Source organism: Abramis brama (genome assembly GCF_963993115.1).
Source record: "Abramis brama genome assembly, chromosome: 15".
NCBI classification, from domain to species: domain Eukaryota; kingdom Metazoa; phylum Chordata; class Actinopteri; order Cypriniformes; family Leuciscidae; genus Abramis; species Abramis brama.
The window spans coordinates 258,853-272,500 of NC_139977.1; the positions used below are offsets into that span (position 1 = coordinate 258,853).

The following is a 13,648-nucleotide window of genomic DNA, read 5'->3' on the forward strand; positions in this document are numbered from 1 at the left end:
GAGACTTTCTTTAAAAACATTAAAAATCGTATCGACCCAAAACTTTCGACTGGTAGTGTGTATGTGCAGATGTCTCCCGTTCATCTATATGATGTGTGTGTGTGTGTGTGTCCTCAGCTCAGGCCGCCTCAGCCCGCTGTCTACCTGTTCGTCCTCGACGTGTCCCACAATGCCGTGGAGACTGGGTATCTGGATGTCGTCTGTCAGTCGCTTCTGGACAACCTTGACTCGTAAGTGAGCGTCCTCCAGCCACTGTCCAAGCGGATGAAAAGCTAAATGCACATTTCTTTCTTTAATATTAGCAAAATTTTAATTCCATTTGAATTCTAAAGGTAATTCTTAATGTTAAGAGGAAAAGAGTACTGTGTTGTCTCCTATGCCCAGAAGAGGGCGCAAGCGAGCGCAGTGAGCAGATATAGACCAAATCAAGCATCGCTGAGTGCTTTCTGTTTCCAGCTGATGTAACACACACACACACACACACACGGTGTGTGTTGAACCCCTGATCAGTGTGTCCCGTGTGTGTGTTGAACCCCTGATCAGTGTGTCCCGTGTGTGTGTTGAACCCCTGATCAGTGTGTCCCGTGTGTGTTGAACCCCTGATCAGTGTGTCCCGTGTGTGTGTTGAACCCCTGATCAGTGTGTCCCGTGTGTGTTGAACCCCTGATCAGTGTGTCCCGTGTGTGTGTTGAACCCCTGATCAGTGTGTCCCGTGTGTGTTGAACCCCTGATCAGTGTGTCCCGTGTGTGTGTTGAACCCCTGATCAGTGTGTCCCGTGTGTGTGTTGAACCCCTGATCAGTGTGTCCCGTGTGTGTTGAACCCCTGATCAGTGTGTCCCGTGTGTGTTGAACCCCTGATCAGTGTGTCCCGTGTGTGTGTTGAACCCCTGATCAGTGTGTCCCGTGTGTGTTGAACCCCTGATCAGTGTGTCCCGTGTGTGTGTTGAACCCCTGATCAGTGTGTCCCGTGTGTGTTGAACCCCTGATCAGTGTGTCACGTGTGTGTGTTGAACCCCTGATCAGTGTGTCCCGTGTGTGTTGAACCCCTGATCAGTGTGTCCCGTGTGTGTTGAACCCCTGATCAGTGTGTCCCGTGTGTGTGTTGAACCCCTGATCAGTGTGTCCCGTGTGTGTTGAACCCCTGATCAGTGTGTCCCGTGTGTGTGTTGAACCCCTGATCAGTGTGTCCCGTGTGTGTGTTGAACCCCTGATCAGTGTGTCCCGTGTGTGTTGAACCCCTGATCAGTGTGTCACGTGTGTGTGTTGAACCCCTGATCAGTGTGTCCCGTGTGTGTGTTGAACCCCTGATCAGTGTGTCCCGTGTGTGTTGAACCCCTGATCAGTGTGTCCCGTGTGTGTGTTGAACCCCTGATCAGTGTGTCCCGTGTGTGTGTTGAACCCCTGATCAGTGTGTCCCGTGTGTGTTGAACCCCTGATCAGTGTGTCACGTGTGTGTGTTGAACCCCTGATCAGTGTGTCACGTGTGTGTGTTGAACCCCTGATCAGTGTGTCCCGTGTGTGTTGAACCCCTGATCAGTGTGTCCCGTGTGTGTTGAACCCCTGATCAGTGTGTCCCGTGTGTGTGTTGAACCCCTGATCAGTGTGTCCCGTGTGTGTTGAACCCCTGATCAGTGTGTCCCGTGTGTGTTGAACCCCTGATCAGTGTGTCCCGTGTGTGTGTTGAACCCCTGATCAGTGTGTCCCGTGTGTGTTGAACCCCTGATCAGTGTGTCCCGTGTGTGTGTTGAACCCCTGATCAGTGTGTCCCGTGTGTGTGTTGAACCCCTGATCAGTGTGTCCCGTGTGTGTTGAACCCCTGATCAGTGTGTCCCGTGTGTGTTGAACCCCTGATCAGTGTGTCACGTGTGTGTGTTGAACCCCTGATCAGTGTGTCCCGTGTGTGTTGAACCCCTGATCAGTGTGTCCCGTGTGTGTTGAACCCCTGATCAGTGTGTCCCGTGTGTGTGTTGAACCCCTGATCAGTGTGTCCCGTGTGTGTTGAACCCCTGATCAGTGTGTCCCGTGTGTGTGTTGAACCCCTGATCAGTGTGTCCCGTGTGTGTTGAACCCCTGATCAGTGTGTCCCGTGTGTGTGTTGAACCCCTGATCAGTGTGTCCCGTGTGTGTTGAACCCCTGATCAGTGTGTCACGTGTGTGTGTTGAACCCCTGATCAGTGTGTCCCGTGTGTGTTGAACCCCTGATCAGTGTGTCCCGTGTGTGTTGAACCCCTGATCAGTGTGTCCCGTGTGTGTGTTGAACCCCTGATCAGTGTGTCCCGTGTGTGTTGAACCCCTGATCAGTGTGTCCCGTGTGTGTGTTGAACCCCTGATCAGTGTGTCCCGTGTGTGTGTTGAACCCCTGATCAGTGTGTCCCGTGTGTGTTGAACCCCTGATCAGTGTGTCCCGTGTGTGTGTTGAACCCCTGATCAGTGTGTCCCGTGTGTGTTGAACCCCTGATCAGTGTGTCCCGTGTGTGTGTTGAACCCCTGATCAGTGTGTCCCGTGTGTGTGTTGAACCCCTGATCAGTGTGTCCCGTGTGTGTTGAACCCCTGATCAGTGTGTCCCGTGTGTGTGTTGAACCCCTGATCAGTGTGTCCCGTGTGTGTGTTGAACCCCTGATCAGTGTGTCCCGTGTGTGTTGAACCCCTGATCAGTGTGTCCCGTGTGTGTGTTGAACCCCTGATCAGTGTGTCCCGTGTGTGTTGAACCCCTGATCAGTGTGTCCCGTGTGTGTGTTGAACCCCTGATCAGTGTGTCCCGTGTGTGTTGAACCCCTGATCAGTGTGTCCCGTGTGTGTGTTGAACCCCTGATCAGTGTGTCCCGTGTGTGTTGAACCCCTGATCAGTGTGTCACGTGTGTGTGTTGAACCCCTGATCAGTGTGTCCCGTGTGTGTTGAACCCCTGATCAGTGTGTCCCGTGTGTGTGTTGAACCCCTGATCAGTGTGTCCCGTGTGTGTTGAACCCCTGATCAGTGTGTCCCGTGTGTGTGTTGAACCCCTGATCAGTGTGTCCCGTGTGTGTGTTGAACCCCTGATCAGTGTGTCCCGTGTGTGTTGAACCCCTGATCAGTGTGTCCCGTGTGTGTTGAACCCCTGATCAGTGTGTCCCGTGTGTGTGTTGAACCCCTGATCAGTGTGTCCCGTGTGTGTTGAACCCCTGATCAGTGTGTCACGTGTGTGTGTTGAACCCCTGATCAGTGTGTCCCGTGTGTGTTGAACCCCTGATCAGTGTGTCCCGTGTGTGTTGAACCCCTGATCAGTGTGTCCCGTGTGTGTTGAACCCCTGATCAGTGTGTCCCGTGTGTGTTGAACCCCTGATCAGTGTGTCCCGTGTGTGTGTTGAACCCCTGATCAGTGTGTCCCGTGTGTGTGTTGAACCCCTGATCAGTGTGTCCCGTGTGTGTTGAACCCCTGATCAGTGTGTCACGTGTGTGTGTTGAACCCCTGATCAGTGTGTCCCGTGTGTGTTGAACCCCTGATCAGTGTGTCCCGTGTGTGTTGAACCCCTGATCAGTGTGTCCCGTGTGTGTGTTGAACCCCTGATCAGTGTGTCCCGTGTGTGTTGAACCCCTGATCAGTGTGTCCCGTGTGTGTGTTGAACCCCTGATCAGTGTGTCCCGTGTGTGTGTTGAACCCCTGATCAGTGTGTCCCGTGTGTGTTGAACCCCTGATCAGTGTGTCCCGTGTGTGTTGAACCCCTGATCAGTGTGTCCCGTGTGTGTGTTGAACCCCTGATCAGTGTGTCCCGTGTGTGTTGAACCCCTGATCAGTGTGTCCCGTGTGTGTGTTGAACCCCTGATCAGTGTGTCCCGTGTGTGTTGAACCCCTGATCAGTGTGTCCCGTGTGTGTGTTGAACCCCTGATCAGTGTGTCCCGTGTGTGTGTTGAACCCCTGATCAGTGTGTCCCGTGTGTGTTGAACCCCTGATCAGTGTGTCCCGTGTGTGTGTTGAACCCCTGATCAGTGTGTCCCGTGTGTGTGTTGAACCCCTGATCAGTGTGTCCCGTGTGTGTTGAACCCCTGATCAGTGTGTCCCGTGTGTGTGTTGAACCCCTGATCAGTGTGTCCCGTGTGTGTTGAACCCCTGATCAGTGTGTCCCGTGTGTGTGTTGAACCCCTGATCAGTGTGTCCCGTGTGTGTTGAACCCCTGATCAGTGTGTCCCGTGTGTGTGTTGAACCCCTGATCAGTGTGTCCCGTGTGTGTGTTGAACCCCTGATCAGTGTGTCCCGTGTGTGTTGAACCCCTGATCAGTGTGTCCCGTGTGTGTTGAACCCCTGATCAGTGTGTCCCGTGTGTGTGTTGAACCCCTGATCAGTGTGTCCCGTGTGTGTTGAACCCCTGATCAGTGTGTCCCGTGTGTGTGTTGAACCCCTGATCAGTGTGTCCCGTGTGTGTTGAACCCCTGATCAGTGTGTCCCGTGTGTGTTGAACCCCTGATCAGTGTGTCCCGTGTGTGTGTTGAACCCCTGATCAGTGTGTCCCGTGTGTGTTGAACCCCTGATCAGTGTGTCCCGTGTGTGTGTTGAACCCCTGATCAGTGTGTCCCGTGTGTGTTGAACCCCTGATCAGTGTGTCCCGTGTGTGTGTTGAACCCCTGATCAGTGTGTCACGTGTGTGTGTTGAACCCCTGATCAGTGTGTGTGTGTTCCCCTGAAGGCTCCCCGGAGACTCCCGCACGAAGATCGGCTTCATCACGTTTGACAGCACCATCCACTTCTACAACCTGCAGGAGGGGCTCTCGCAGCCGCAGATGCTCATCGTGTCCGACATCGACGGTAAGCAGTTTCCCGTCAGCAAACGCAGATGATGATGTCAGTGATGTTCAGATGATGATGTCAGTGATGTTCAGATGATGATGTCAGTGATGTTCAGATGATGATGTCAGTGATGTTCAGATGATGATGTCAGTGATGTTCAGATGATGATGTCAGTGATGTTCAGGAGTGACACGGTTTCGTCTGTTCCTCCTCAGATGTGTTCCTGCCGACTCCGGACAGCCTGCTGGTCAACCTGAGCGAGTGCAAGGAGGTGAGCGAGCGCTCGGGTTTATCCTGTTCAGTTCATTTCACATTTATTTTGTATAAAACGGTTAGTTCCAGTCCTTGCTTCTGATTGGTCAATGGCTGTTTTATTCAGGAGAACACACGGCTATGGCCGCGTGACCCAACGGTTCTCTGTATCGCTGCACAACACCCCTAGCAAACACTCTTAGCAACGCAAACACGTGCTCATTTCTATTGTTCAGTGAAGCTAGAGTAGAGTATTGTGGGAGATCGAGTAAGTGTTCCTGCATTTCCTCAGGTCAGTGCTATATTCATCATAAATATCCGTCTGAATGTCCGCTGCAATATCTTTTAACAGTTCAGGGTTTATGACGCGCTAGTCATCTGTCAGTGGCGTCCTGCTCCTCCAGTGTAAGTGTGTCCTCTACTGACTGACTCGCTCATGAAGAGCCTCTGCCGCATCTACTGGAGCAGGAGTGTGTGTGTGGCTTCTGCTGCTGGTCACGGTCAGGGACTATTGTCCAGCGGAGGCTTTTAGTGAGTTTACTTTATAAACACTGCATTGATGCATATTTTTTGGCTTTAATACTTGTATTGTGCGGTAACCGCTTTATTAAATTAATATATTAATATTACTGTTATTACGTATAGCGCTTTTCACAACACATCGTTTCAAAGCAGCTTTACAGGAAGTGCACGAGCCCACAGTACAGATTACAGTGATCTGGTGTCAGAGGAGACTGAGTCATGGACTTCAGAAATGTACATGTCCAGATCACACAGTGAGATAAACGTGTTCATTTAAACAATAATAATTCACGGCAGAAAGAGCTCACAACAAACGACGTGCCCCAGCGATTGGATGGAGTGAAGCGTGTGTGTGTGTGTGTGTGTGTGTGTGTGTGTGTGTGTGTGTTGCAGCTGGTCCAGGACCTGCTGACGGGTCTGCCGCAGATGTTCAGTGTGTAACGTGTGTGTGTGTGTGTGTGTGTGTGTGTGTGTGTGTGTGTGTGTGTGTGTGTGTGTGTGTGTGTGTTGCAGCTGGTCCAGGACCTGCTGACGGGTCTGCCGCAGATGTTCAGTGTGTAACGTGTGTGTGTGTGTGTGTGTGTGTGTGTGTGTGTGTGTGTGTGTGTGTTGCAGCTGGTCCAGGACCTGCTGACGGGTCTGCCGCAGATGTTCAGTGTGTAACGTGTGTGTGTGTGTGTGTGTTGCAGCTGGTCCAGGACCTGCTGACGGGTCTGCCGCAGATGTTCAGTGTGTAACGTGTGTGTGTGTGTGTGTGTGTGTTGCAGCTGGTCCAGGACCTGCTGACGGGTCTGCCGCAGATGTTCAGTGTGTAACGTGTGTGTGTGTGTGTGTGTGTGTTGCAGCTGGTCCAGGACCTGCTGACGGGTCTGCCGCAGATGTTCAGCAGGACGATGGAGACTCAGTCGGGTCTGGGTCCGGCTCTCCAGGCCGGGTTCAAGCTTCTGTCTCCCACCGGCGGGCGCATCTCAGTCTTCCAGACACAACTGCCCACCGTGGGCATCGGTGCCCTCAAACCCCGAGAGGAGCCCAGCCAGAGGGCGCACGCCAAGGTCACACAGACACACACACACAGACACACACACACACACACACACAGACACACACACACACACAGACACACACACACACACACACACAGACACACAGACACACACACAGACACACACACACACACACAGACACACACACACAGACACACACACAGACACACACACACAGACACACACACACACACACACACACACACACAGACACACAGACACAGACACACACACAGACACACACACACACACACACACAGACACACACACACACACAGACACACACACACACACAGACACACACACACACACACACACACACACAGACACACACACACACACAGACACACACACACACACACACAGACACAGACACACACACAGACACAGACACACACACAGACACACACACAGACACACACACAGACACACACACACAGACACACACACACACACACAGACACACACACACACACACACACACACACAGACACACAGACACACACACAGACACACACACAGACACACACACACACACAGACACACACACACACAGACACACACACACACACAGACACACACACACACAGACACACACACACACACAGACACACACACAGACACACACACACACACAGACACACACACACAGACACAGACACACACACACACACACAGACACACACACACCACTGTCAGACTGAGTCATGGACTGCTTGACCCTTGGGTTACTCTGCACTCATTTTCTAAAGCACTCAAGTTTTGAGTCTTCAATTTTACAACACACTATTACTGGTGGCACTTTATTTTATAGTCCTCTTCATATGATGTACTTATAGTAATGGTAAAAACTAGGTACTGACCCTAACCTTGACCCATGTAGTCCCCTTATATGTTAATGCAACCTCGTATTTGACATTGAGTCCTTGAAATGAAAGTGAATGCTCTAGTCTCTCGTTCCTCTGGTGAATCTTCTGTTTGATTGTTCCACTTATGTTGATCTCTTGTGTTTGCACTGCAGGAGGTCCAGCATCTGAATCCTGCCACGGACTTCTATAAGAAGCTGGCTCTGGACTGTTCTGGCCATCATGTGGCGGTGGATCTGTTCCTGCTCAGCGCTCAGTACTGTGACCTGTCCTCTCTAGGTCAGTCTAACCGCTGCATACGACGATGAGGATGAGGAGGAGTGGTGTGTGTGTGTGTGTGTGTGTGTATGTGACACTCATGTACAGCCCTTTAATAGCTGATCTGATGATTAGTAGTGCAACGCATCACAAAATTCACGGTTCGGATCATTTACGTTTTTTGAGCCACGGATCGGATCATTTTTCGGATCAGCAAAAAAAAAAAAAGTGTGTGCATGTTTTTTATATATATCTATTTATATTTGGGGGGGGGGGGTACCTTTGCTTTTCATTTATTACTTAAAGCTTACTTGAAGTTCTTTGATACCACATCAAAAACTACTAGCCTGACTGATCGTTCAAACATTATTAAAAACAAGTGAACAGTCTGTAATAAAATAAGAACAAATACTAAATAACAAAGTTACAAAGTCTAACTGTAGTGTTCATGTACAGATATAAATAATTAGGCCTAAATGTAAAATAACTATTTGTTCACTGTAGGAATTAAATATAGTTTCATCTTTGTTAAAGCTGTATTCTCGTGTTTTATTAACATTAATGACACAGACGACAGCAGGAATGTTAGGCTGCTGTCCCTTTAGGACCGAATGCACAGCCCAATATACTGACACTCATCCGGTTCTCTTTCAAGCATGCGTTTCATTGTCACTATGGGATACGGCATTCCTCAGAAGCCGATTACATTACTCCAGCCCCAGTTGGCTAGCAGACACGACGCAGTGCAAAGTCTCGCTATGAGGGAAGCGGCTGCAGCACGACGGCTCCTTCCTGTTCTTCCAGAGCTCCTGGAGGAGGACAAGCGTTTACCAGCCAGATGCCCGTGCAGGGAGGATCCGCTCTCGATGTGGAGGGATGGAGAAGGCCTTCTCGAGTGCCCCCCAGAGAGCCATTAGTTGCCCCGCACTTGCACCCACAGCGCAGATCATGGCCATCTAAAGTGGACCAATCCAGTCGAGCATGACGGAGCGCGCTGATAAAGCAGTCGCTCTCTCTGCTGACCGCAGGCCAAGCTGAGCTCTGACACTGATGCAAAAGACACGCAGACGCACCCCCCCGCCACCCCGACTGACCTTCGCTCAAGCTACGGCCGCCCACCCCCTAACCTCCGCATTGCGAGACTGCAGAGACCGAGTGTGAATGCTGTGGGTCAGAGCGGAGGACCGGAAGTACTTCATCCTCATCCCCATCTTCAGGGAGCGAGGAGGAGGGCAGTGTGATGGGTCTTCCCAGGGAAGGGAGTCAGTAGCCCTCCAGTTTGCTAGCTCCTGACCCTTAGTCGTTCAGCGTTCGACAAGCACGAGTTTCACAGTTCCCAGATGTTCTGTGGGCCAAACGGAGCCCGGTTGGGCCGGGGGAAGCAGAGCGGTGGAACGGAGAAGACACGGTGCAGTGGTGCACACCCGCCCATTAGCACAAGCACTTTTCATGTTCAAAATTCAATAAAGTTTTCACTGTACCCCCATTTGAAAGGGATAATTCATTCTCAGGTGCGGGGAGAGTTAAAGCATGTTCTTCAGGACGATATTTACTCTGTTGAAAAAAAGGTCGATAAGAGTGGTCCCACCCGAGCAAAGCCACAGTGGGTTTACTCGAGATACTTTCTCATCCCAAAGAAAGGGACTCGTGCCCTTCGTCCTATATTAGATCTGAGTGCACTTAACAAATACTTAAGGAAGTACAAGTTCAGAAAGCTCACTTACTCCACACTCCTAAAACTGGTGCGACTGGTTACAAGCATATTTTCACATACAGAGATGTCCACCCCACAGGACATTTCTGAGGTTTGCTTTCCTTGGAGTGACATACGAATACCTGGTTCTACCCTTTGGCATGTCTTTCAGCCCAAGAGTGTTTATAAAATGTACAGAAGTGGCCCTGACCCCACTCAGGGAAAAAGGCATACCAAACCAACAGTGTTTCTTTCGCTCACGCCTCAGGCTAATGGGACTGATGGCCTCAGCCCTGGTAGTTATTCCCCTTGGCAGACCATGAGGGATTGAGGCTGGACCCATTACAGCACTCTGGAGGAGAGTGACATCAGCGGCAGTCTTGGCACTGCGCCAGTGGAGTCACCCAACCTTTCTGGTTCATGAGCGTGACCCATGGGCGTGGGTCGGCCAGAGGAGTCATAACGACGGACACGGCGTTGTCTGGTTGGGGGGGCATTCACGAGGGCAGGATAGTGAATGGAAGATGGGGTCATCATCTGACCTGTCTTCACACAAGCTATCTGGAAATGCTGGCCGTGTTTCTGACGTTGAAGCATTTTCTCCCTTTTCGTCAGGGCATCATGCTCTCGTGAGAACACTACAGGCTCATACACCTGGACAGGGAGGCCTCAGTGAGAACACTACAGGCTCATACACCTGGACAGGGAGGCCTCAGTGAGAACACTACAGGCTCATACACCTGGACAGGGAGGCCTCAGTGAGAACATTACAGCTGTGGCTCATACACCTGGGCAGGGAGGCCTCAGTGAGAACACTACAGCTGTGGCTCATACACCTGGACAGGGAGGCCTCAGTGAGAACACTACAGGCTCATACACCTGGACAGGGAGGCCTCAGTGAGAATACTACAGCTGTGGCTCATACACCTGGACAGGGAGGCCTCAGTGAGAACACTACAGGCTCATACACCTGGACAGGTAGGCCTCAGTGAGAACACTACAGCTGTGGCTCATACACCTCGGCAGGGAGGCCTCAGTGAGAACACTACAGGCTCATACACCTGGACAGGGAGGCCTCAGTGAGAACACTACAGCTGTGGCTCATACACCTGGGCAGGGAGGCCTCAGTGAGAACACTACAGCTGTGGCTCATACACCTGGACAGGGAGGCCTCAGTGAGAACACTACAGGCTCATACACCTGGACAGGGAGGCCTCAGTGAGAACACTACAGGCTCATACACCTGGACAGGGAGGCCTCAGTGAGAACACTACAGCTGTGGCTCATACACCTGGGCAGGGAGGCCTCAGTGAGAACACTACAGGCTCATACACCTGGACAGGGAGGCCTCAGTGAGAACACTACAGCTGTGGCTCATACACCTGGACAGGGAGGCCTCAGTGAGAACACTACAGGCTCATACACCTGGACAGGGAGGCCTCAGTGAGAATACTACAGCTGTGGCTCATACACCTGGACAGGGAGGCCTCAGTGAGAACACTACAGGCTCATACACCTGGACAGGTAGGCCTCAGTGAGAACACTACAGCTGTGGCTCATACACCTCGGCAGGGAGGCCTCAGTGAGAACACTACAGGCTCATACACCTGGACAGGGAGGCCTCAGTGAGAACACTACAGGCTCATACACCTCGGCAGGGAGGCCTCAGTGAGAACACTACAGGCTCACACACCTGGACAGGGAGGCCTCAGTGAGAACACTACAGGCTCATACACCTGGACAGGGAGGCCTCAGTGAGAACACTACAGCTGTGGCTCATACACCTGGACAGGGAGGCCTCAGTGAGAACACTACAGGCTCACACACCTGGACAGGGAGGCCTCAGTGAGAACACTACAGGCTCATACACCTGGACAGGGAGGCCTCAGTGAGAACACTACAGGCTCATACACCTGGACAGGGAGGCCTCAGTGAGAATACTACAGCTGTGGCTCATACACCTGGACAGGGAGGCCTCAGTGAGAACACTACAGGCTCATACACCTCGGCAGGGAGGCCTCAGTGAGAACACTACAGCTGTGGCTCATACACCTGGACAGGGAGGCCTCAGTGAGAACACTACAGGCTCACACACCTGGACAGGGAGGCCTCAGTGAGAACACTACAGGCTCATACACCTGGACAGGGAGGCCTCAGTGAGAACACTACAGCTGTGGCTCATACACCTCGGCAGGGAGGCCTCAGTGAGAACACTACAGGCTCATACACCTGGACAGGGAGGCCTCAGTGAGAACACTACAGCTGTGGCTCATACACCTGGACAGGGAGGCCTCAGTGAGAACACTACAGCTGTGGCTCATACACCTGGACAGGGAGGCCTCAGTGAGAACACTACAGCTGTGGCTCATACACCTGGACAGGGAGGCCTCAGTGAGAACACTACAGCTGTGGCTCATACACCTGGACAGGGAGGCCTCAGTGAGAACACTACAGGCTCATACACCTGGACAGGGAGGCCTCAGTGAGAACACTACAGCTGTGGCTCATACACCTCGGCAGGGAGGCCTCAGTGAGAACACTACAGGCTCATACACCTGGACAGGGAGGCCTCAGTGAGAACACTACAGGCTCATACACCTGGACAGGGAGGCCTCGGACCTGCTCCTGCACATGCTGCACACAGACTGGTTTAGTGGAGCCATGCCAATCTTTCCTCCCTGAGAGCGACGCACGTACAGGGTGTCAAGAGGGTGCGGATCTGCTGTCCTGGGGCAGTCCTCTTCACGGGGAGTGGGAATTGAACAGGGAAGTGGTCGAACACATCTGGGAGATATACGGCAGAGCGACAGTGGATCTGTTCGCGTCCCACGACAGTGCTCAGTGTCCTCTGTTTATCTCCCTGAGAGATCAGAGCGCCTCTGGGGGTCGATGCGCTGGCACACGATCGGCACCGCTCTCCCCTTGCGTTCCCACCGATAGCGTTAATATCCCCAACACTACAGAGTGCAGGACGAGGGACTAAAGCTGATATTAATAGCTCTAGAGCTTCCCCATTTGAGCCACTGGATAAGATTGATTTAACAATGTTGTCGTTTAAGACGGCGCTGCTGTCAGCCTTGGCTTCGGTGAAGCGCACTGGTGAGATTCACACACTTTCGGTGCATTCAGCAGGTCTGCAGTTCAGGCCCGGGGGTGCAGGAGTAGTTCTGAAGCCCAATCCTGCATTTATGCACAAAATGGTTGATTCCATCACTCCGTTTGAGCTAAGAGCTTTCTATCCGCCACCTTTCTCTTCATCAGAACAGTGAAAGCTGAATGTGTTGTGCTTTATGCATTCACACAGACAGAACCAGAGGGTTCAGGGAGAGTGATCAGCTGTTCGGGTCTCGGGTGAATCCACATACGGGGACGCCGATTACTGAGCAGCGTTAGTCTCTCTGGATAGCGGAGGCGATGTCATAGGCGTACTCCAGTAAGGGTCATGCGCCTCCAGCTGGTTTACGTGAATTGTCAAGACAAAACATGTCAAAATGATAAACTGTGATGATATTTGGCATCGGATTGCTCAGTAGTGTCCATGGTGAAGTGTAGATCATGCATAACAACAGGATCTGCTCACAGCAATGGAGTGATCGTCCTGAACGGCGTTTGTTGGACAGCTAGCCCATCCCCACACACACAGCGCTCCTAACTCGACTGCTCTCCACGAGCTTCTGCTGAAGCGGGATCAGCATCTGGAGAATAGAGGATCTCAGTCTGGGAAACTGGATATTTTTTCTTAGCTGGACTCATTTACTTTGTGTTTCAATGTTGAATCATATTTGATTCCGCAGTCTTTAATGGCTCATATAATCTGATTTAGTGCAAATATGGAGTAAAAACAGCTCACTTTTATTCACTCAAACTGGGCAAGAAATGTGCAGTTTGGTGCAGATGCTGATGTTTATATGAGACTGTGATGCTTGTAAATCAATGAGATCTTTATAGCTTAAAACACACATGAACATCTGCCAATAATGTCTTAGTAAGATGATATTTAAATGCTTAGTTTTATGATCAAATCTGTAGTTTTAAAACATATAATGCAATGCAATACAATGATGATTGAGAGATGAACTAATAAACCTTCCTCAATAGCCAGATTTTTATCAGTCCAGTTGAAATATTACTAACAATATCAAAGTTATTCCTGCATTACGTGATGAAATGAGTGCAGATCTGACAGCAGAAAGAGAAGCTCGAGCTGAAGGATGGCGATAGTTCAGTCGTACTAAAAGACCTTTCCTTGAT

At 51.3% G+C, this 13,648-nt stretch overlaps 1 protein-coding gene across 2 annotated transcripts in view; it reads left to right on the top strand.

Moving 5' to 3' along the window:
* sec24a (SEC24 homolog A, COPII coat complex component) overlaps window positions 1-13,648 on the top strand; it is a 48,153-nt gene that overhangs the window by 20,118 nt on the left and 14,387 nt on the right. For both annotated transcript variants that reach the window (XM_084136533.1, XM_084136532.1), the window contains exons 8-12: window positions 118-230; window positions 4,663-4,781; window positions 4,979-5,034; window positions 6,383-6,589; window positions 7,602-7,725. In XM_084136533.1, coding sequence (XP_083992659.1) covers window positions 118-230; window positions 4,663-4,781; window positions 4,979-5,034; window positions 6,383-6,589; window positions 7,602-7,725 — 619 coding nt within the window. The remainder of the gene's footprint in view (window positions 1-117; window positions 231-4,662; window positions 4,782-4,978; window positions 5,035-6,382; window positions 6,590-7,601; window positions 7,726-13,648) is intronic.